This window comes from Plecotus auritus, assembly GCF_963455305.1.
Source record: "Plecotus auritus genome assembly, chromosome: 6".
NCBI classification, from domain to species: Eukaryota; Metazoa; Chordata; class Mammalia; order Chiroptera; family Vespertilionidae; genus Plecotus; species Plecotus auritus.
The window spans coordinates 86925795-86948582 of NC_137773.1; the positions used below are offsets into that span (position 1 = coordinate 86925795).

Here is a 22788-nt window from a genome sequence, read left to right on the forward strand (position 1 = left end):
TGTCCATACTACCCAAAGCAATCTATAGATTCAATGCACTCCCCATTAAAATACCAACGGCGTATTTCACAGACCTAGAAAGAACTCTCCAAAAATTCATCTGGAATAAAAAAAGACCCCGAATAGCCACAGCAATCCTGAGAAAGAAGAATAAAGTAGGAGGGATCTCAATACCAGATTTCAAGCTGTATTACAAAGCCACTGTCCTCAAAACAGCCTGGTACTGGCACAAGAACAGACATATAGATCAATGGAACAGAATAGAGAATCCAGATATCGACCCAAACCAATATGCGCATTTAATATTTGACAAAGGAGGCATGAGCATACAATGGAGTCAAGACAGTCTCTTTAATAAATGGTGTTGGGAAAATTGGACAGATACATGCAAAAAAATGAAACTAGATCACCAACTTACACCATACACAAAAATAAACTCAAAATGGGTACAGGACTTAAATATAAGACGGGAAACCATAAAAATACTAGAGGAATCCACAGGCAGCAAAATCTCAGACATATGCCAAATGAACTTTTTCAGTGATACTGCCCCTAGGGCAATGGAAGCCAAACAGAAAATAAACAAATGGGACTACATCAAAATAAAAAGCTTTTGCACAGCAAAAGAAACCATCAACAAAACAACAAGAAACCCCACTGTATGGGAGAACATATTTGCAAATGGTATCACTGATAAAGGTTTAATTTCCAACATCTACAGGCAGCTTATACAACTTAATAAAAGGAAGATAAAGGATCCAATAAAAAAATGGGCAACGGACCTAAATAGAATCTTCTCGAAAGAAGACAGAAGGAAGGCCAAGAGACACATGAAAACATGCTCAAAGTCACTAATTATCCGAGAGATGCAAATCAAAACAACAATGCGATACCATCTCACACCTGTCAGAATGGCTATCATCAACAAATCAACAAACGACAAGTGCTGGCGAGGATGCGGAGAAAAAGGAACCCTCGTGCACTGCTGGTGGGAATGCAGACTGGTGCAGCCACTGTGGAGAACAGTATGGAGTTTCCTCAAAAAACTGAAAATGGAACTCCCATTTGACCCAGTAATCCCACTCCTAGGAATATATCCTAAGAAACCAGAAACACCAATCAGAAAGGATATATGCACCCCTATGTTCATAGCAGCACAATTTACAATAGCTAAGATTTGGAAACAGCCTAGGTGCCCATCAGCAGATGACTGGATCAGAAAACTATGGTACATCTACACAATGGAATACTATGCTGCCGTAAAAAAGAAGGAATTACTACCATTTGTAGGCACTTGGATGGAATTAGAGAACATTATGCTAAGTGAAATAAGCCAGTCAATGAAAGAAAAATACCACATGATCCCACTCATTTGGGGATAATGAAAAACATTATAAACTGATGAACAAAAAGATAGTTACAGAGGCAGTAAAGCATCAAACAGACTGTCAAATTACAGTGGTAAGGTTAGGGAGAGGTGGGGGAAATAAGAGATCAACTGAAGGACTTATATGCATGTATATAAGAGTAACCAACGGATGCAAAACATTGGGGGGTGAGGGCATGTATGGGAGTGGGGTGGGGGGGGCAATGGTAAGATATGTACACATATAATACCTTAATAAAAATTTGAAAAAAAAAAACATATTTCTTATAAATAAGGCTTAAAAAGGAATAAACAAAAATTTTAATATCTTAATAGTTTATGCTTAAATAGTAATGAATTTATTGTTGTAACATTATTATTAGTGTGATAGTGGTTTTGCAAACTTTTATAAAATGTGGGAATGATAACATTTTGGATATATTTGGGTGAAATAAAATGTATTTCTGAAATAGGGTTCATCATACTCTTTTTTTCATGGGACTATCAGAAATATAAAATAACACACCAGCCCACATTACATCTTTCCTTCCTTTCTTCCTTCCTTCCTTCCTTCCTTCCTTCCTTCCTTCCTTCCTTCCTTCCTTCCTTCCTTTCTTCCTTCCTTCTTCCCTCCTTCCTTTTTTTAAAGGCACTAATATAAGGGCTTTACATGTATTAACTCATAACAATCCTCTCAATAATGCTTTGAGTACGTGCTATTTCTATCATGTCCATTTTATGGAGAAGCACAGAGAGGCTGAGTAACTTGATTAAGGCCACACAGTGGCTTGTGCTGAGTCATACTGGAGTCGCAGGCAAAAGGAAACTGTGTGCCCCTGTGTAAATGATTTCATTTGAGATCATCACTTGTTCAAGAGAAAATGCCATAGCTCTGGCTGGTGTGGCTCAGCTGGTGGAGCATTGTCCCATGCACTGAAATTCCATTCCAGGTCAGGGCACATACCCAGGTTATGAGCTCCATCCCCATGGATGTTTTTCTCTTATGAATCTCAATCTCTTTCTCTCCTCCCTCTTTCTAAAACCAATAAACACATATTTTTCTTAAATAAGAGAAATTGGCAGAAAATTTCAATTCCTTCAATTAAAAATGAGATCAGCAAAGAAGCAGATTTTTTAAATCTTGAAGTCAGGAATGTAAAATGATACTAAAGTATAATAAACAAAATGAGAATATAGCCTAAGTAAGTCTGGCTCTGGTATAAATAAAATATTTACACTTAATATTGTGAGTTTGAATACACCTGCCTTTTAATGTTTTAATATTGTTTGACAAATTTTACCTTTAAAGTATACAAAAAATATGCATATGGGTCACACATTTTTTCTCTTGCGTCAAACTCCTTTGTGGTTTGTCATCGCTCTGGTCTCTGTTTAAAATTTAAATATTTTGTTCATCATAGATTTTTTTTTGTACTCACTTTTATTTTGAAAACTACTGCAGTGGGATATTATTTATCTTGATGACTGACTTTTTGGCACCCACTTATATTTTGCACTAAAAGTTGGGGTCTTCTTTCCCTCACCCCTCCCGGCCCTGCTGTAAACCATCCCCATTTAGCTAGAGCTCCTCAGGTCTTCAGGGACAGGTAACCTTTTTGTTACACTTTACAATCTGACCACGATGTTTCAATCCCCCATTTCATCTGCTTCCTCCTTTTTCTTCATCACTTTACCTACTATCATGTCAACAGCACCTCCTTAAAAGTTTTTGTGGTTGTGAATTATTCTGTATGATACTACAATGGTGGACTCATGTCATGAAATATTAGACGAAACCCATAGAATGTACAACATCAAGAGTGAATTCCTACTGTCAAGCTATGAACTTGGAGTCTTCACGACAGATTGTAACAAATGCACCGCTCTGGTGGGGGATGTTGACAGTGGGGGTGGCTGTGCATGGGGTGGGGAGTGGCAGAGGGTATGTACAGGAAATCTCTGTACTTTTTGCTCAATTTTTTAATAGAATATTTTTGTTTTTGTTCATGTTCACCCGAGGATATTTTTTTCCCATTGATTTTTTAGAGAGAATGCAAGGGAGGGGGAGAGACAGAGAGAGAAACATTGTTGTGAGAGAGACACATTGATTGGTTGCCTCCAGCACAGACCCCAGTTACCCGAAAGCTGGGTATGTGCGCTGGCCAGGAGTTGAACCCGCCACCTTTTGGTGTACAGGATGATGCTCCAACCAACTGAACCAAACTGGCCAGGGCCTTTCTGCTCAATTTTGCAAAGTGTGAAATTAAAACTGCTCTAAAAATAAAATCAATTTAAAAAATAAAAAGCATTGCCCAGCCAGTGTGCCTCAGTGATTGAGCATCAACCCATGCACCACGAGGTCACTGGTTCGATTCCCAGTGAGGGCACATGCCTGGGTTTGAGTTCAGTCCCCAACAGGAGGCATGCAGGAGGCAGCCAGTTGATGCTGATGTTTCTCTCTCATCGATGTTTCTGTATCTCTCCGTCTCCCTTCCTCTCTCTCTAAAAAATCAATAAGAACATATTAAAAAAAAAAAAAAAAAAAAAAAGCACTGACACCCACGATCTAGACTCTGATGCACCCGCCCCACCCAGTAACCAGGGGGTAGAGTGTCAGCCACCAAGAAGCAGATGAGCTTTGGGATGGAGGAGAAACGGAGAATGCCCAGGGCCCCGGGGCCTGCAAAACCACCATCTCACCTTTCCTGTCAGACAAGCTCACAGCCATGATCTCCCAGGTGGTGATGGAGTCTTTCAAAAACTCCTTTATGGTCTTGGAGGAGATTCTAGAAGGAGGAGAAATGGGGGCCTTAGGAAAAGATGTGGTGGAGGGGAGAGCAGGTAATGAGGGGCCCCAAGGGGTAGGTTGGAGGGCGCAGGTGTGGGCACCTCTTGGGTTTCTAGGTTGGGTTGTGGAGTTCCACTATGATCCCAGAAAACAGAGGGGATTGGGGTGCATGCAAATTAAATGTTCTGGTCCTGAGTGTGGAAGTGCCTGGGGGTGGGTTGGAATGAGGGGTGCCCAGCCTTACCCATTTTTCTCTGGCTCCTTTAACTCCTCGATGGTCCACAGCCAGCTCTCAGGGAACTGGCTTCTGGAAACGATGTCTTCTTCCTGAACAATGTCCTCATCCAGGTCACCTGGGCAGGTGGGGGGCAATCTGGGTTTAGAGCAGACCCACTTCCCCTGCTGTCCCCTTAGATACTCATCTCTACAGCCCTGGAGGGGTTCCTGGCAGCAAAACACATCCACGGACAAATGACGACTTCTCTGTAAGTTAAAGGCTGTTCCCCTTTGAGGGCTCCTGCCTCCATAAAAATGTTAAAAGTCATATTTTACAACGGCGTTGGTATAAAGGCAAGGATAACCCAGGCTAGGAGAAATCATTTCCCCTGATTTCCAAGAAACAAAAGCATTTTCATAAGCTTCTAAAGGTACCCTGACCGCTGGCACGGTGCCTGCTGCGTCAGAAGTGACGTTGGTCCTGAGAGCAACCAGGTGAGCGGAGATTCCGGACTGATGGAGACCCTGGAGGCCTCTACAGCCAGCTGGGCACCACCAGCAAGTAAACACCACTGGGCAGGGTTAGGGCTCACCCCCGGCTGGGCTCTCCTCAAGAAATGGTGGACAGACTTTAACTTGGCTCTGGGTGTGTCTAACAACAAAGTAGGTGCAACTGCACAGATGCCTAAATTCATTCCTGCTCTGGGATAATCCATCAAAGTGCCTTTGGTGATACTAACGTTTAAGCCATCTTCTGTCTCACCTCCAGTTGACTAAGAAACATACACAATACTGAGAAATAAATCTCCCCGTGGGTGTAAAACACAGCCCAGCAGATCAGTTAGGTCTAACTGCCTCAGTAGCCTTATCTTCTCTTTGCAGAAGGAAGTCTCTGTCAGGAGTAGAAAGCAGCCTGTGTAGTTGTCATCATTTGCAAAGAGAGTGAAGATAGACAGTCATTTGCTCACGTGTGTTGGGAATCTTTGTGTCTTTTGTGGGTGGAGGGGTGAAGGGGATTTGAGCTTTCCAGATAAAAGAATTTAGAAATATTTCTTCACTTTGACAACAGCTGCCTTTGACAGGTGGCTGCTAAGCCCCGCCCCCCCCCAAAGTACACTTGTACACAAAAATCATGTGTTACCAGATAAGGGGTCCATCCATATCTGTTATTTTAAAGGCTAAGTGATATTGATCTTTAGGAACATCTCTCTTGACTTAAATTTTAAAAAGATGTTAAAAAAAAACACATAAAAGGAGTAAAGAGGAACTTTACAATGGAAAAACAGGGCAGATACCACCTTAATCAAGGATCAAGATTTATATCACTGAGGTCGGAGAAAAATGGCGGCGGAATAGACAGATGTGCTCTGAGCCTTGTCCCGGAGCAGAAAGAAAGAACAGCTGAGGGTCGCACGAGGAGTGTTTGTTGGCAAGTTAAGGGACAGCTAAACTCCAGGAGGAGGTGGGGGACTGCTAGACAGGGTTCCCCTGACTGGGCATCCCCCACTGTGGCTGGTTCCCCTCCTGGAGCTATGGGCTCTGACGCGGAGACTGCACCATCTTGAAAGGGAAAGTGGAGCTTATTGGAAGCCTGAGAATCCACAACTGCAGCACCCACCGAACAGTTGCAAGCCCCAGAACACCGGTCCCCAATTGGCACAAACATGCGGATTCAGAGGAGCTCTACACTCCACCACGGAAAGGTCAGATTTTGCCTGGGATAAGGTGAGGTCTCTGGTCCCGGCAGGAGAGAGGAACCTGCATTTTGTGGGAGCTGGAGGACCAGGGAAGTCTGTGTCTAGAAAAATCTGTGGCTGTTTGGGCTGGCGTGATCTGTGAATGTGGAAGGGGGTCCTCAGAGCTGCTAACAGAAGGGATCTCTAAAAAGCAACCCATTTTGATCTGACGTGCAGGGACAGCCTAAGAATTTCAAAGGGGTGCCGGCTGCTTAGACTTGTGTGCAGACCCATTGTTCGCACACTTGGGCTTTTTCCTATTCAAATTCTTGCTTCTGATTACTAAGCCCAATACATAGGATCACCCAGTTGGGGACACCCTGGGAGACTGCAGGGGAAAGTTGTTTTTCTGGAACCTGGGGATCGGAGCGGGGAGTGACCATCAGAGAGCCAGCTCTGAGGCAGTCCACTTCCACAAACCGGTATTAAGTGCTACAGGGAAAGAAGGATCTAAATACAGGCTAGAGAGGCCAAATAGATCTGGAAGTCAATCCAGGAACACTACCACCCAGGGGCTGAATCACAAATTGACTCTTGTGTAATCAAAAATAAAGAAATATGAGAAATTAAGACATCCTGCCTGCTTAAAAATCAGGACTGGCTTACAACACTGAGGAGCAGTGGAACGCAGGGAACTGAAATACTGTCCGGAATGAGAAACAGGCATGCCAAACAGAACAATAGAGGAAGTGAATGACCTTCACTACTGCACATTTTATTTATTTTATTTTTTATTTTTATTTTTTTATTTTCATTTTTTGCATCTTTTACTCAAGAAACTATTTTTTTTCTTTTTTCCTCACTTGATTTTACCTTTTTAATCATTACATTTTTATTTTCAATCAGTATTATTACTACTATTTTACCTTTTTTTTAAAGTATCATTTTATTTTCTCTTTATTTTACTTTGGGATTAGTGTTCTACATTCTATTTTCATCTTTTCTTTAGCATCGTTTTACTCTATCTCAACTCTATCTTTATGCCATCACTCTCTTCCTAACCTTTCCCCTTTTGGTGTCCTGTTTATCTTACCCTTTCCTGCTTTAGATTTTCCCTATTCTTTCTGTTTACCCCCTGTTAAATTTCACCCTACTTATATATCTAATCTCCAATCCCCTGCTCCAAGTCCATACACACCTCTCTCTTCACTGTCTTAACTATGCAAAAAATTGTTTTTCTCTCTGTCCTTTTGTTGTTGTTTGCTTGAATGTTGATTATATCGAATTTTTATGCTTTTTTGTGAGATTGTTTTGCTTATTCTTTTTTTTGTTTGCTTTTTTTTTTTTTTTGCTTCTGTTTTCCCTTGCCTCACTTGATATTAGTTAGTGTTGTAGTTTGTATTAATCCCCAGGTACTTGTTGCTGGCATTTGCTGGGATTAGTGGTTGTTCTATTGGAGTTTTCTCCTCATATATATAGTTTGTTCCCCTTTCTCTCTTAGTCTCTTTCTTGTCTCTCTTACTTTTTTTTCCTTTTCCCAATTTCATTTTGACACTCCTTTTTTTTTTCTTCTTTCTTTTTCTTCTTCTTCTTTCTCTCCTGTCCCCTAATTTGCCTTTCTCTGGTGGTCACCTTTATTGGAGGTTATTAATATCATGAGTACATTTCTGTTCAGGGCTTGTGTGTTGTTCCCTGGTTGTGTTGTATTTTGTGCCTTTAAATCAACACAGGAGAGAGAGAACTACATAACCAGACACCCAGAGTATAAAGACCATGGGGAGACAAAGAAACAGCCTGCATATGAAAGAAAAGCAGGCATCACCAGAACAGTAAGTAAATGAAATGGAGGCAAGCAACCTTCCAGAGAAAGAATTCAGAGAAATGGTTATAAGGTGGCTGAAAAGAATGGAAGACAAATTCGACAATATGAGTAATAACCAAGAAGAAAGGAAAAATGACATCGCTGCTATAAAGAACACAATAGAAAGCATCAAGAGTAGACTAGAAGAAGCAGAGGACTGCATCAGTGAGCTAGAAAACAAGGTGGGAAAAAATACCCAAGTAGAGCAGCTTCTAGAAAAAAAATTAAAAAGCAGGAGGAGATCCTAAAGGAACTTTGGGACAACATAAAACAAAACAACATCCACATAACAGGGGTTCCAGAAGGAAAGGAAACTGAGCAAGGAATAGAAAACCTGTTTGAAGAAATAACAGAAAATTTCCCTGATATAGGGAAGAAAAACCCCACAAATATCCAAGAAGCTCACAGAGTCCCAAGCAAAATGAACCCCAAAAGACCAATTCCAAGGCACATTATAATTAAATTGGCAAACACCAATGACAAAGTAAGAATCTTAAAAGCAGCAAGAGAGAGACAGAAAGTTACATACAAAGGAACCCCCATCAGACTAGCAACTGATTTCTCAACAGAAACTCATCAGGCTAGAAGGGAATGGAATGAAATATACAAAGTCATGCAAAGGATGGGTCTGAATCCAAGAATACTGTACCCAGCAAGGCTATCAATCAAAATTGAAGGTGAAATCAGGAGCTTCACAGACAAAAAAAGGACTAAGGGAATTTATTACCACCAAACCAGCAATGCAAGAAATGCTAAAGGGTCTGCTGTAAAAAAAAGAAATAGGAAGCGAAGAAGGAACACAGGGGTAAAAAATAAAAATGGCGACAAACAAGTACCTATCAATAATAACTTTAAATGTAAATGGATTAAATGCCTTAATCAAAAGACATAGGGTAACGGATTGGATAAGAAAACAAGACCAATATATCTGCTGTCTACAAGAAACCCACCTCAGAAAAAAAGACGCACACAGACTAAGGTTGTAGGGATGGAAAAAGGTTTTCCAGGCGAATGGAAATGAAAAAAAAGCTGGGGTAGCAATACTTATATCTGACAAATTAGATCTCAAAGTAAAGGACATAATAAGAGATAAGGAAGGCCACTTCATAATACTAAAGGGAGCAATCCAACAAGAAGAAATAACTCTGGTAAACATATACGCACCCAATACAGGAGCACCCAAATACATAAAAAAACTCCTGGAGGATATCAAGGGAGAGATTGACAGCAATACAATCATAGTAGGAGACTTTAATACCCCACTATCACCATTGGACAAATCCTCTAAACAAAAAATCAGCAAAGAAACATCAATCCTAAATGACTCACTAGACCAGATGGAATTAATTGACATCTTCAGAACATTTCACCCTAAAGCCACAGAATATACATTCTTCTCAAGTGCACATGGGTCATTTTCAAAGATAGACCATATGTTGGGACATAGGCAAAGTCTCTTCAAATTCAAGAAGATAGAAATCATATCAAGCATCTTTTCAGACCACAGTGGCATAAAACTGGAAATCAACTACAATAACAACAACACAAAGAAATCAAACACATGGAGACCAAACAGCATGCTATTAAACAATGACTGGGTTACCAGAGAGATCAAGAAAGAAATAAAAAACATCATGGCAACAAATGACAATGAAAACACTACAATCCAAAATCTATGGGACACAGCAGAAACAGTCTTGAGAGGGAAGTTCATAGTGCTACAAGCCTACTGCAAAAAACAAGAAACAATGGTAATAAATTACCTAACCCTACAACTCAAAGAGTTAGAAAAAGAGCAACAAGAAAAGCCCAGTGTAAGCAGAAGGAAGGAAATAATAAAGATCAGAGCGGAGGTAAATGATATAGAGACCAAAGAAACAATACAAAAGATCAACAAAACCAAGAGCTGGTTCTTTGAGAGGATAAACATGATTGATGAACCTCTAGCCAGGCTCGCCAAGAAGCAAAGAGAGAGGACCCAAATAAACAAAATCAGAAATGAAAGAGGTGAAATAACAACAGATCCCACCGAAATACAAAGGATTGTTAAAAAGTACTATGAACAACTCTATTCCAACAAACTGGACAACCTGGAGGAAATAGAAATATTCCTAGAAAAATATAACCTTCCAAAACTCAATCAGGAAGAATCTAAACAGCTCAATATGCCAGTAACTATGGAAGAAATTGAAGCAGCCATCAAAAAGCTTCTGGCAAACAAAAGCCTGGGGCCAGATGGCTTCACAGGAGAGTTTTACCAAACATTCAAGGAAGAACTAAAACCTATCCTCCTCAGACTATTCCAAAAAATTCAGGAGGAAGGAACACTTCCAAGCTCCTTCTATGAAACCAGCATCACCCTAATACCAAAACCAGATAAAGACAACACAATGAAAGAGAATTATAGGCCAATATCCCTCATGAACATAGATGCAAAAATCCTCAACAAAATTCTAGCAAATCGGATCCAGCAGTACATCAGAAAGATCATACACCATGACCAAGTAGGATTTATCCCAGGAATGCAAGGATGGTACAATATCCACAAATTAATAAATGTGATATATCACACAAACAAACTGAGAGATAAAAATCACATAGTCATATCAATTAATGCAGAAAAAGCATTTGACAAAATCCAACACCCTTTCTTGATAAAAACTCGTAACAAGGTGGGAATAGAAGGATCATACCTCAACATAATAAATGCTATATATGACAAACCCACAGTTAACATCATACTCAATAGGCAAAAACTAAAATCATTTCCCCAAAGAACAGGAACAAGACAGGGATGCCCACTCTCACCACTCCTGTTTGACATAGTACTGGAAGAATTAGCCATTGCAATTAGACAAGAAGAAGAAATAAAAGGCATCCAAATTGAAAAAGAAGAAGTAAAGCTGTCCTTATTTGCAGATGACATGATATTGTACATAAAAAACCCAAAAGACTCCATCAAAAAACTAACAGACTTAATAAATGAATTCGGCAATGTAGCAGGATAAAAAATTAATGCCAAGAAATCTATGGCATTTCTATACACCAATAGTGAACTTACAGAAAGAGAGACTAAAAACGCAATCCCATTTACCATTGAACCAAAAAAATTAAGATACCTAAGAATAAACTTAACCAAGGAGGTAAAAGACCTATATTCGGAAAACTATAGGACACTGAAAAAAGAGATAGAGGAAGATGTAAACAGATGGAAAAACATACCATGTTCATGGATTGGTAAAATCAACATCATTAAAATGTCCATACTACCCAAAGCAATCTATAGATTCAATGCAGTCCCCATTAAAATACCAATGGCATATTTCACAGACCTAGAACGAACTCTCCAAAAATTCATCTGGAATAAAAAAAGACCCCGAATAGCCACAGCAATCCTGAGAAAGAAGAATAAAGTAGGAGGGATCTCAATACCAGATTTCAAGCTGTATTACAAAGCCACTGTTCTCAAAACAGCCTGGTACTGGCACTAGAATAGACATATAGATCAATGGAATAGAATAGAAAATCCAGCTATCAACCCAAACCACTATGCACAATTAATATTTGACAAAGGAGGCATGAACATACAATGGAGTCAAGACAGTCTCTTCAACAAATGGTGCTGGGAAAATTGGACAGATACATGCAAAAAAAATGAAACTAGATCACCAACTTACACCATACACAAAAATAAACTCAAAATGGATACAGGACTTAAACATAAGATGGGAAACTATAAAAATACTAGAGGAATCCACAGGCAGAAAAATCTCAGACATACGCTGAAAGAACTTCTTCACTGATTCTGCCCCTAGGGCAATGTAAACTAAAGAGAAAATAAACAAATGGGACTACATCAAAATAAAAAGCTTTTGCATAGCAAAAGAAACCATCAACAAAACAACAAGAAACCCCACTGTATGGGAGAACATATTTGCAAATGTTATCACTGATAAAGGTTTAATCTCCAACATCTACAGGCAGCTTATACAACTTAATAAAAGGAAGATAAATGATCCAATAAAAAAATGGGCAATGGACCTAAATAGAATCTTTTCAAAAGAAGACAGAAGGAAGGCCAAGAGACACATGAAAACATGCTCAGTCACTAATTATCCAAGAGATGCAAATCAAAACAACAATGCGATACCATCTCACACCTGTCAGAATGGCTATCATCAACAAATCAACAATCAACAAGTGTTGGCGAGGATGCAGAGAAAAAGGAACCCTCATGCACTGCTGGCGGGAATGCAGACTGGTGCAGCCACTGTGGAGAACAGTATGGAGTTTCCTCAAAAATCTGAAAATGGAACTCCCATTTGACCCAGTAATCCCACTCCTAGGATTATATCCTAAGAAACTAGAAACACCAATCAGAAAGGATATATGCACCCTTATGTTCATAGCAGCACAATTTACAATAGCTAAGATTTGGAAACAGCCTAGGTGCCCATCAGCAGATGACTGGGTCAGAAACTATGGTACATTTACACAATAGAATACTATGCTGCCATAAAAAAGAAGGAATTCTTACCATTTGTAGCAACCTGGGTGGAATTGGAGAACATTATGCTAAGTAAAATAAGGCAGGTAATGAAAGAAAAATACCACATGATCACACTCATTTGTGGATAATAAAAAACATTATAAACTGATGAACAAATAGATAGATACAGAGGCAGTAAAGCATCAAACAGACTGTCAAATTACAGCGGGAAGGTTCGGGAGAGGTGGGGGAAATAAGAGATCAACCGAAGGACTTACATACATGCATATAAGAGTAACCAACGGATGCAAAACATTGGGGGTGAGGGCATGTATGGGAGTGGGGTGGGGGGGGGCAATGGTAAGATATGTACACATATAATACCTTAATAAAAAAAAAAGATTCATATCACCAATGATGGGACAAGTCAATGTAATAGAGACCTACAACCTGATAGATAGAGTATCCGAATTAATCTGAAAAGTAATTATATTATTTTAAATCTTAGAACACATATCCTTATGTGCATATGGGATTAAGTTTCTTATATGTAAACTAGAGGAGTGGTGCATGGATTTGTGCACATTGAAAGTAAATTAATTAGAAAAAATATTTTAGAGGCCGGGGAGGGACTGTGGGAAGTTGGTTCCAGACCATGCCCGCCCATCTCGCCTGAACCCCAGCAGCAAGCTAACCTACCGGTCCGAGCGTCTGCCCTCTGGTGGTCAGTGCACATCATAGTGACTGGTCGAATGGTTGAATGGTGGGACACTTAGCATATTAGGCTTTTATATATATAGATAGGGGGCTAAGTTTTTTTTTAAGGTTTCTTTTCAAGGCCTGCAAAGTGATTGAGGAGGTGACTCAGCTGTGAATCCAGCAAGCAGAACTGATAGGTATGGTCAGGCCGACCCACCAGGAGTCAAAACATCATCACATCAACATCATCTCATTGCCTGATGACTGATTACAATAGCTGATGTCTACGGACCCCCAGGCCTGCTCATAGCTGCATCCTGTACCCCAAACCCTTTCCTGCTTATGCCCTTGAAAAACCTGTTTCCCTGAATACTTATCTTGCAGGGCCATAAACCATACACAACCCCCAAAAAGGCGGCTGACTGCAGACACCAGCCAGGGCCTCTCTGCTCCCCCTTACCACCATCATGGGGGGGGGCTGCAAAAGCCCGTGAAAAGCCTGGGTACTAGAAACAAAGAACTTAATGCTCTTTATAAAGAGAAAGCCCCCTACAATTAGCGCTCAGCTTTGGGAACCAATTCCCCTGAGCCACAGCACTGTGCTCCTGCAATAAAGTGCATTTTCTGAATCTTCTGAATGCCTCGTTCTCTGTCTTCCCACTGCCTAGAAATTTTGCCGTAACAAATGCTACCTGCCTCCTGATCCAGGGCACCAAGGAGGGCACAATATCTCCTCTGGGACAGCCCTGCCCAAAATGCAAAACCTGAATGTGAGCAGGAGAAACATCAGGCAGACTCAGGGGGCGGAACAACTTCCAAATGACCTGGCCTGTGTACCTCCTGTAGGTGAAGAACGTGAGAGTCACAGAAAGACCGCTGGGGGTTGGGCAGATACAAGGAGGCTAAAGAGACACAACCAGACACACCAATGCAATGTGTGATTCTGAACTGGGTCCTTTTCCTACAGAGAACTAAAAAAATTTAAAAAGTGGCAACATTTGAGTGGAGTCTGTGAATTAGATGGTGGGAAGGAATGCACAGTATTGTCCCGATGCTGAGCATTGTGCTGTGGTGCTTAGGAGAATATCTTTGCTGCCAAAAAATCCATACTAAATATTCAGAACTCTGGGGGCATCAAACAGCTCAGGGGAGGGGGTGTGTTTTTAACCCACACAACGTTGTCTGTAAGTTACAGGCTGTTTAAAGAAAAAAAGATCATTATTTTTGTGTTGGTCAACCAGCCAGCCACTGGGCAAGTTTCCCAATCTTCCTTGGGTTTTAAGCAGAAGCATCTTTTTGTTACTTTTCATCCTGTAATTGATAAGGTAATTATCCTCAATTTCACAAGCCGCTCACACTTGCCTTTGCTCTTGGAACCAAATTTGATCCACACATTTCCCATCCCCAGTGACAGGCGCCTCCCTGTCCCACCACCAGCCCCCAGGCAGGGCCCCCCAGGCCGCAGCACTCACTCCTGGCCAGGCCCAGGTCGCTGTCCCGGCTGTGCTCCAGCCGCAGCTGGGTGATGTAGTTGCAGCAGTCCAGGAAGGCGTCCACGCAGGCCTTGTCCTGGAGGATGAACTGCGCCCTGCGCTGGCACGGGTACTGCATGGGGTTCTCCCGCATACCGTCCTCACAGCACTTGCGCAGCTCCTTGCTGGGGTACTCACCCGCTGTGGGAACACACACCCCAGGCAAGTCCCCACAGGGCCTCACAGGGAGGACCTGACCAGGTCCAGGCCGTCCCCTCCTGTTTTGCTGGGATCTCAGTGGACAAGGTGCAAGGGTGGGGGAGGCGGATGAGGGCTCCCACCTTTGCCCTTCCTCTTCTCCATGAGCTGCACAGAGCGGCGTCGCCGGGTGGCTGGTTTCGGGCATGCCAAATCTGAGGGGCAGGTGGACGAACAAGATGGGTTAGGCACTGACTGCCTGTCCTTGGTGTAGTCCTCACAGTAGCTACGAGGTGGGAGTGTTATTGCTCCCATTTAACAGAGGTAGACACGGAGGCTCAGAGAGGAGAGCGATTTGCTAGTTGGTGGTAGAGGCAGGACTTGAAACCAGGGTCCCGGATCCTATCTGGGAGATAGAAGCACTGCCCCTCCCTGGGTGTCCACTGGCCGACTCCTCACCTGACCGCTGCTCGGTCTGCAGACCTTTGCTGGTCTGGAAGGCCAGTCCGGCATCCGTAAAGACACCTGCATAGTTCTTTCCACTGCCCGGCGTGCAGCCAATGTCTGCCTTCTCCACTGTGTCCCAGATCTGCAGGGTGGGGAGGGGGTCAAGGGCAGGCTGAGGCCAGGCCACCAGGGCCTACGTCAATACACCAACACATCCACCCAACCTCACTACTGTCCTCATCCCGGGCTCCAAACATTCCACAGTGGGTGATCGGAGTGTGCTGCGGTGGGACTCAGAGCTGTGCCCATTACAATGACCGTCCCCAACATAGACCCTGTCCATCCACATTTCCATCTGCAACTTGAACTTCAACCCTTCCCCATGTCTGTGTCCATTTCGACCTCTGCACTCAACCCACACTCAACTTCACATCACTGGTTGTCCCCACCGCCATTCCCACCTCAACCCAACGCCATCTCTCTGCCTCTGCCATCTTTTACCCAACCTCAGTGACATGGGGACATACCTTTTTCTGAGTCAACCTGTTCTTCTTGTTCAGCACAAACACGCCCTTGTCCACGGCCACCAGCCCGACTCGAGCCCCCTGGTTACCCTCGATCTTGAGCGATATCTGTTGTCCAGGTAGATGCTGATGCTTTTCCTCCTTCATAGCACTTTTCACCACCAGCTGTGAGGAGGTGGGAGGGGTAGGAGGGAGAAGTCAGCCCAGTGGGGCCCCAGCCTTGGTTGGTAGAGGACAGAGGGGTTCTGTTCTGGTCTGGAAGGAGAGAAAGGTGAAGACAGAGAGAAGAAGGGAGACACACAAAACCAGCATTGGGTAGAAAGTCAAGGAAAGAGAAAACTGGGGGCAAGAGAGATACTGAGACTAAAACAGGGAAGAAAACAAGATGGAAAAGGGGAAGAGAGAGGCAGGAACTCTACAAGCAGTGGAGAGAAATGGGTTCAGAAGTACAGAGAGAGGCAGAGACAGAGAAAGCCATGGCCAGGCTGAGAGTCACAAGATGGGCACAGAGACTAAGCAACGCTTACCGTGCCCACACACGAATCCTTGACATCCAGCCACACAGAATCAGCCACCACCTCCCTCTGGCCTCTGTTGATCAGTGTGTAATAGGCCACCAGGCGGAAGGAAGGAATAAACTCTGTCGTGATGGTCAGAGGCAGCACCACCAGGACCTGGCCGGCTTCTCGCACCTGGCGTCCCACCTTCAACAGCTTCCCCTTGTTCATGACCTTGGGAGATAGGTTGGCATAAGGATCAGGACAGCAGGAAGGAGGATGGGGGATGGGGAATGGGCTAGGGCTCTGGAGAGCTGGAGAAGTGAGGAGGGGGGAGACCTGGGGTTGTAGGAAGCCACGCACCAGGTAGGTGAAGTATCGGACATTGGCATCCTGGCCAGGGTCCATTTGCAGGACAAAGTTGACATTGAGCTTGTCCCCTGGCTTGAGCTCCGTGGCGGGCACGGAGAGGTGCAGGTAGTTGTTGGAGTTGCCCATCGTACTGTAGGGTAGGGCCTGCATTTGATTGGTAGCCTGTCGCCCCTCCGGGAGGCCCTCCTTCATTGTGCGGACCTGAGCAGGGAGACAGGGAGGCATGCTGCCTACCTGGGATGTCCATGTCCTAACCCCCGGCACCTGGCAATATGGCAGCTTGTGTGACAAGAAGGACTTTGCAGGTGGGATGGAGTTAAGGATCTGGACATGGGCAGACTATTCTAGGTTACCCAGATGCGCTAATGTCATCACAAGGGTCCTTATAAGACATCCATGCAGTTGACAGGACGCCCTGTATAAATGGCAGGAGGACCCTCTACCCAGAAGGCAGGACTCCAATATGGAGATAAGACTCCTCTATGCGAATGAAATATCTCTATGTGAATGGCAAGACCCACTTATGCAAATGAAAGGACCCCCGCTATGCACATGACAAGACCCCTTTGTACAATCATTAGAAGCCTGTTGTACGAATAAAGTCCTCTGTTTCCCTGGGTGGGGTGCTGCTGGTGCCGACTCACAGTGATCAACAGGGGCTTCTGGCTCCTGTGTGTGTTGATGGTTAGCTTAGCCAGGCCATCATCCCTAGTCACAGAAATCTCTTCGTTGGAGCCCTGAATTGCCACAGGGATGCCGCCAGCCGGGGAGCCATCGGGGTTCGTCACATACACCTGTGGGGCAGGGAAAGGTGGAGGGGTTCAGCAGACCCAGAGACATGGCCAGTGCTCAGGAGTGGGGTTCAACCTTGCCCTGGGTCTCACCATGAGGTCAAAGGGCATGGCGGGTTTGAAGAACCTGGGCGTCTTGGTGAAGTGGATCTGGTAGGGGGAGGTTACGATGGGGATCCCACTTCGCTCCGCCTCCACCATGTCACTGCCTGAGGGGGCCAACAGTGAGTATATGCTCCTGGGCCATCCTTCAGGGCCATGCTTCCCCCGCATTGGACCCTGCTGCCTTCATATCGGACCTCCCTCCTCAGACCGGGCTTCTATCATAGGTCTGATCCCATCTTCATTCTGGGCCTCCTCCCTCACTTGGGCCTCCCCTCTCAGACTAGACTGAGTGGTGGTACTGAGCCTCCACCTTCGGCCCAGGCTCACCTGAGTGTAGGATGACGGTGACAGAAACATACAATGACTTTCCCACTAGGGCAGCTTCTCGCGGGGGCTGCGGGGCCGCACTCAGCAGGACCTCTCGGCTCAGCACAGCCTCTCCAGTGCCATCCTCGATCTGGGATAGGGAATGAGGGTTCAGAGGGGGAGGGACTCCGGGGGGAGGGGGGAGGGAATTCAGAGAGTGAGAAGGAAGGGTTCAAAGTGGAGGAAGCTCTGGGGGCCCCTGGTAGGTACCACAACACGGGTGAGTGACTGGGACAGTGAAATCCTCTGGTCACCATCCTGGACCCCAAAGATGACGAAGGCCATTCCATCCACATTCTTCCCGTACAAGAACCTGTGCAGAGAGGAGAGTCTCAGATTTTCCCTCCTGAAAAGCTGAGTCTCCCCCAAACTTCCACTGGCCATGGAGAGGACCCAGAATCCCCAGCCCCTCACCTCACCCTGAGCAGGCCCTCACCCGGCCCCTCATCTGGTCCCACCCGATTCCTTACCTGGTCCTCACATGACCCCTCACCTAGCCTCTCACCTGGTCCTCACCTGACCCCTCACCTGGCCCCTCACCTGGTCCTCACCTGACCCCTTTACCTGATCCCTCACCTGGCCCCTCACCTGGCTGTAATGGTGACCTCCAGGCCCTTAGGGTCATCAATGTAGTAGAATTTCTCTGCAGGCTCCACTTGGACCTCAAAACTAGGCAGCACTGGGGGCAGGGGGCGGTGGGGAGACAGCACTGGTGAGGGGCCAGCACTGGTGAGGGGCCAGCATTATGGGGCCCACAACCTGGCTCCCTCCTTCTCTTACCATATTCCTTCACCTCAAACTCAGCCGAGAAGACCTGCTGTGGCGAATCTTCATAGTGGGCTCGTATCTTCCACTGCCCCATGCTGTGGGGAAGGCAGGTGAGTGATCTGCTCAGACCTGGCAGCCCCCCACTCCTTCTGAGATAGGGGAGCCCCAAACCCACTCCTGGAGGGCCTGACGTACTTGACCAGCTCCGGGATATTCCAAGACAAGGGCAAGATGCCAAAGTGATTTTGAGAAGAGAGGGGGTCCCGCTTGATGGGAATGCCTTCAGGCGTCTGTAGATAGACAGGGAGGGGTTTGGTTCTTCAGAGCAGCTTAGCCCCTTGGCCTCCTCTCCCCCTCTGTGTCTGGACACTCTCTCTGTCATGTCTACAGCAGCAGCGGCTAAGAACGTGGACCCGTGTTGGTCAGCCTGCTTTTAGATCCCACTGTGCCACCTACAAGCTGTGTGACCTTGGGCAGGTTACTTAACTTCTCTGTGCTCAATGTGCACATCTAAAAACAGGAGATAAATACATCCCCTCTGGCTTGGGACAGATTTCATGTAAGCAGCATCTCATCATTATGAGTGTCCCCCTGATATTAAAAATCCCTGGAATGTATTACCTCCTTTTGTGCAAGGCCCTGGGCTGAGCATTTGATCTGTGCTAAGCCATACATAATTGCTCTGTTCAACCTTTTGTTCTGCAAGAATAGCAATCTCCTGTACTCATTACTTCATTTCTGTCAACAGTAAAACATCGGGAGACACCACATAGAAATCTGGTTTTTCAGCCTTCTCTTGGAAACCAGGGTAACTGTGGATAATGCCCTCCTGTTGGCACAGGTGACATTTTGCTTCTTCCTTTCTCCCTCCCTGCCTCCTTTCTCCCAGTTACTTTGTGTTAAGCCCCACTATATGCCAAGCACTTTGTTGAATTCAGAAAATAAGACCCTGAACAAACAGATAAAACCTCTTTTCTGTAGCCCTGGCTGGTTTGGCTCAGTGGATAGAGCATTGGCCTGCGGACTGAAGGTCCTGCGTTTGATTCTGGTCAAGGGCACATGCCCGGGTTGCGGGCTCCGTCCCCAATAGGGGACATGCAGTAGGCAGCTGATCAATTATTCTCTCTCATCATTGATGTTTCTATCTCTCTCCCTCTCCCTTTCTCTCTGAAATCAATAAAAATACATTAAAAAACAAACAAAACTCTGTCCTGTAGTGAATTAAGGTTCCACAGAGGTTGGTGGAGGGGGCAATTAAAAATAAATGAATAAATCCAATTTACAAGATGCCATAAGCAGGAAGAGAGAGTGGAGTGCATGTGTGAATGGGAGGGGGTTGAAAATTTACTGGTGCTCAGAAAGGCCTCACTGTACCATTGGGGCATTGGTGACATCTGAGCAAAGTCTTGAAGGAGATAAGGGGCAAGTCATGTGCAAATTTGGAGGAAGATTGTTTTCTGTGCAGAAGGAACAACCAGTGCAAAGGCCCTGGGCCAGGAGACTCTGCCTCGTGTGTCAGAAGAACAGGGAAGAGGCCTGTGTGGCTGGAATAGAGTGAGTGAGAGGGAGAGTGGGAGGAGGTAAGGGCAGGAAAGAGACACAGGAGGTCATTCAGGGCCTTACAGGTCATGGGGAGGACTTGAGGGTTTTTTTTTTTGAAATATATATATTATTGATTTCAGAGAGGAAGGGATAGGGAGAGAGAGATAGAAACATCAATAATGAGAGAATCGGAGAAACCAAGATGGTGGCATAGGTAAGCACCTAAACTGCTGCCCATCACAACAATTTCAAAAGTACAACTAAAAGACAGAACGGACACCATCCAGAATGACAGGAAAGCTGGCTGAGTGGAAATTCTACAACTAGAAGGAAAGAGGAAAGCTCACAGAGAAGGAGCGGCAAAGAGCTGAGGTACGGAGACAGGCGTGCAGAGAGGAAGGGTGTCGGAGTGCCTGGCTGGCTTTCTCTGGCAGGAGGGGGAAGGAAGCCCCTGACTGCACTGAACCCCAGTTCCGACTGCACTGAACCTCAGTTCCGGGTGAAACCCTGTGGACCCAGGCTCATACAGGGGGAGTTTGGACTGTCAGGTAGAGAGAAAGGCACACGGAGACTCGGAGACTCAGGGTAGCCGCGGCAGCAGAGGTCTGGAGGCGCCAGTGCGCACAAAGACTGACTGCGGAGGTTACCACAGGCTATCCCTAGCGAAGGGAGTTGGAAGCTCCTGACTGCACTGAACCCCAGTTCCGACTGCACTGAACCGCAGTTCCGGGCGAGCCCCTGGAGACCCACACTGTTAAGGGGGAATCTGGACTGTAAGGCGGAAACTTGGGAACCGCGGAAGGCAGAGGTCTGGAGACTCGTGAGCAAGGGCAGGGCTGACGGGAAGCCAAGACTGTCTGCTCCGCCCTGAGACTCTGACCCATCCAAGCTGAGCACAGAGGCTTTTGCAATCTGGCAAGGCTAATTTTACAAGGCTGTCTCCAGCACCGAAAATCTCCCAGTGTAGACACAGCTGATCCTTACAGCCAATTGGCCTGCAGGTCAATTCCTCCCAGTGATACCAACAACAATCAAGACTTAACTACAACAAGGCTGTACACACAGTCCACAAAGGGGTGCACCAAGAGTGTCCACCTCAGGTTAACTGGGGAGGCCGACCCACTGGGCCATATAGGAAACCTAGCACACAAAGCCACTCTATCAACACAGGGAAGCAGTGAAAAATGGGGAGACGAAGAAACAGATCACAAACGAAAGAAATGGAGGAAAACAAACGACTGGATATAGAATTCAAAACCACGGTTATAAGGCTTTTCAAGAATATCCTAGAAAAGACCGATAAATATAACGAAACCCTTGAAGATATGAAAAAGGACCAACTAGAAATTAAACATACACTGACGGAAATAAAGAATATTATACAGAGACCCAACAGCAGACTAGAAGAACGCAAGAATCAAGTCAAAGATTTGAAATACAAAGAAGCAAAAAACACTCAACCGGAAAAGCAAAAAAAGAAAGAAGAATCCAAAAAGTTGAAGATAGTGTAAGAAGCCTCTGGGACAACTTCAAGCGTACGAACATCAGAATTATGGGGGTACCAGAAGAAGAGAGAGAGCAAGATACTGAAAACCTATTGGAAGAAATAAGGACAGAAAACTTCCCGTACATGGTGAAAGAAATAGACTTACAAGTCCAGGAAGTGCACAGAACCCCAAACAAAAGGAATCCAAGAAGGACCACACCAAGACACATCATAATTAAAATGCCAAGAGCAAAAGACAAAGAGAGAATATTAAAAGTAGCAAGACAAAAACAGTTAATTACCTACAAGGGAGCACCCATACGATTGTCAGCTGATTTTTCAACAGAAAGTATGCAGGCCAGAAGGGAGTGGCAAGAAATATTCAAAGTGATGAATAGCAAGAACCTACAACCAAGACTACTCTACCCAGCAAAGTTATTATTCAGAATGGAAGGCAGATAAAGAGCTTCACAGATAAGAAAAAGCTAAAGGAGTTCATCACCACCAAACCAGTATTATATGAAATGCTGAAAGGTATTCTTTAAGAAGAGGAAGAAGAAAAAAGTAAAGAGAAAAATTATGAACAACAAATACATATCTATCAACAAGTGAACCTAAAAATCAAGTGGATTAAAAATCTGAGGAACAGAATAAACTGGTGAATATAACAAAATCAGGGGCATAGAAAGGGAGTGCACTGATAATTCTCAGGGGGAAAGGGGTATGGGGGGTTCAGGAAGAGACTGGACAAAAATCGTACACCTATGGATGAGGACAGTGTGGGGGGAGGTAAGGGCAAAGGGTGGGGTGGGAAGCGGGTGGAGGGGAGCTATGGGGGGAAAAAGGAGAAACAATTGTAATAATCTGAACAATAAAGATTTATTAAATTTAAAAAAAATAATGAGAGAGAATCACTGATTGGCTGCCTCCTGCATGCCCCACACTGGGGATCTAGCCTGCAACCTATTCATGTGCCCTGACTGGAATCCAACCTTGACCTCTTGGTTCATAAGTAGACACTCAACCACTGAGCCAGGCCTTGAGCTTTTATCTGGAGGGAGGGAGGAGTCCTGGAGAGCTGTGAGCAGAGGAGGGGCTGGCCCAGACTCAGGTGCTCACAGGCGC

The 22788-nt window shown here is 44.7% G+C and overlaps 1 protein-coding gene across 1 annotated transcript in view; it reads right to left on the reverse strand.

Annotated features, from left to right (window-relative positions):
* The window catches only part of LOC308251570 (complement C3-like), a 70683-nt gene that overhangs the window by 44722 nt on the left and 3173 nt on the right, over window positions 1-22788 (reverse strand). Inside the window, exons 5-19 of the mRNA XM_080675226.1 lie at window positions 18831-18925; window positions 18648-18730; window positions 18456-18546; window positions 18078-18180; window positions 17829-17958; window positions 17490-17605; window positions 17250-17399; window positions 16597-16806; window positions 16264-16467; window positions 15740-15901; window positions 15225-15354; window positions 14909-14980; window positions 14568-14768; window positions 4399-4507; window positions 4067-4152 (exon numbers count right to left, since the gene is read on the reverse strand). Of these exons, the coding sequence (XP_080531352.1) occupies window positions 4067-4152; window positions 4399-4507; window positions 14568-14768; window positions 14909-14980; window positions 15225-15354; window positions 15740-15901; window positions 16264-16467; window positions 16597-16806; window positions 17250-17399; window positions 17490-17605; window positions 17829-17958; window positions 18078-18180; window positions 18456-18546; window positions 18648-18730; window positions 18831-18925 (1942 nt within the window). The remainder of the gene's footprint in view (window positions 1-4066; window positions 4153-4398; window positions 4508-14567; window positions 14769-14908; window positions 14981-15224; window positions 15355-15739; window positions 15902-16263; window positions 16468-16596; window positions 16807-17249; window positions 17400-17489; window positions 17606-17828; window positions 17959-18077; window positions 18181-18455; window positions 18547-18647; window positions 18731-18830; window positions 18926-22788) is intronic.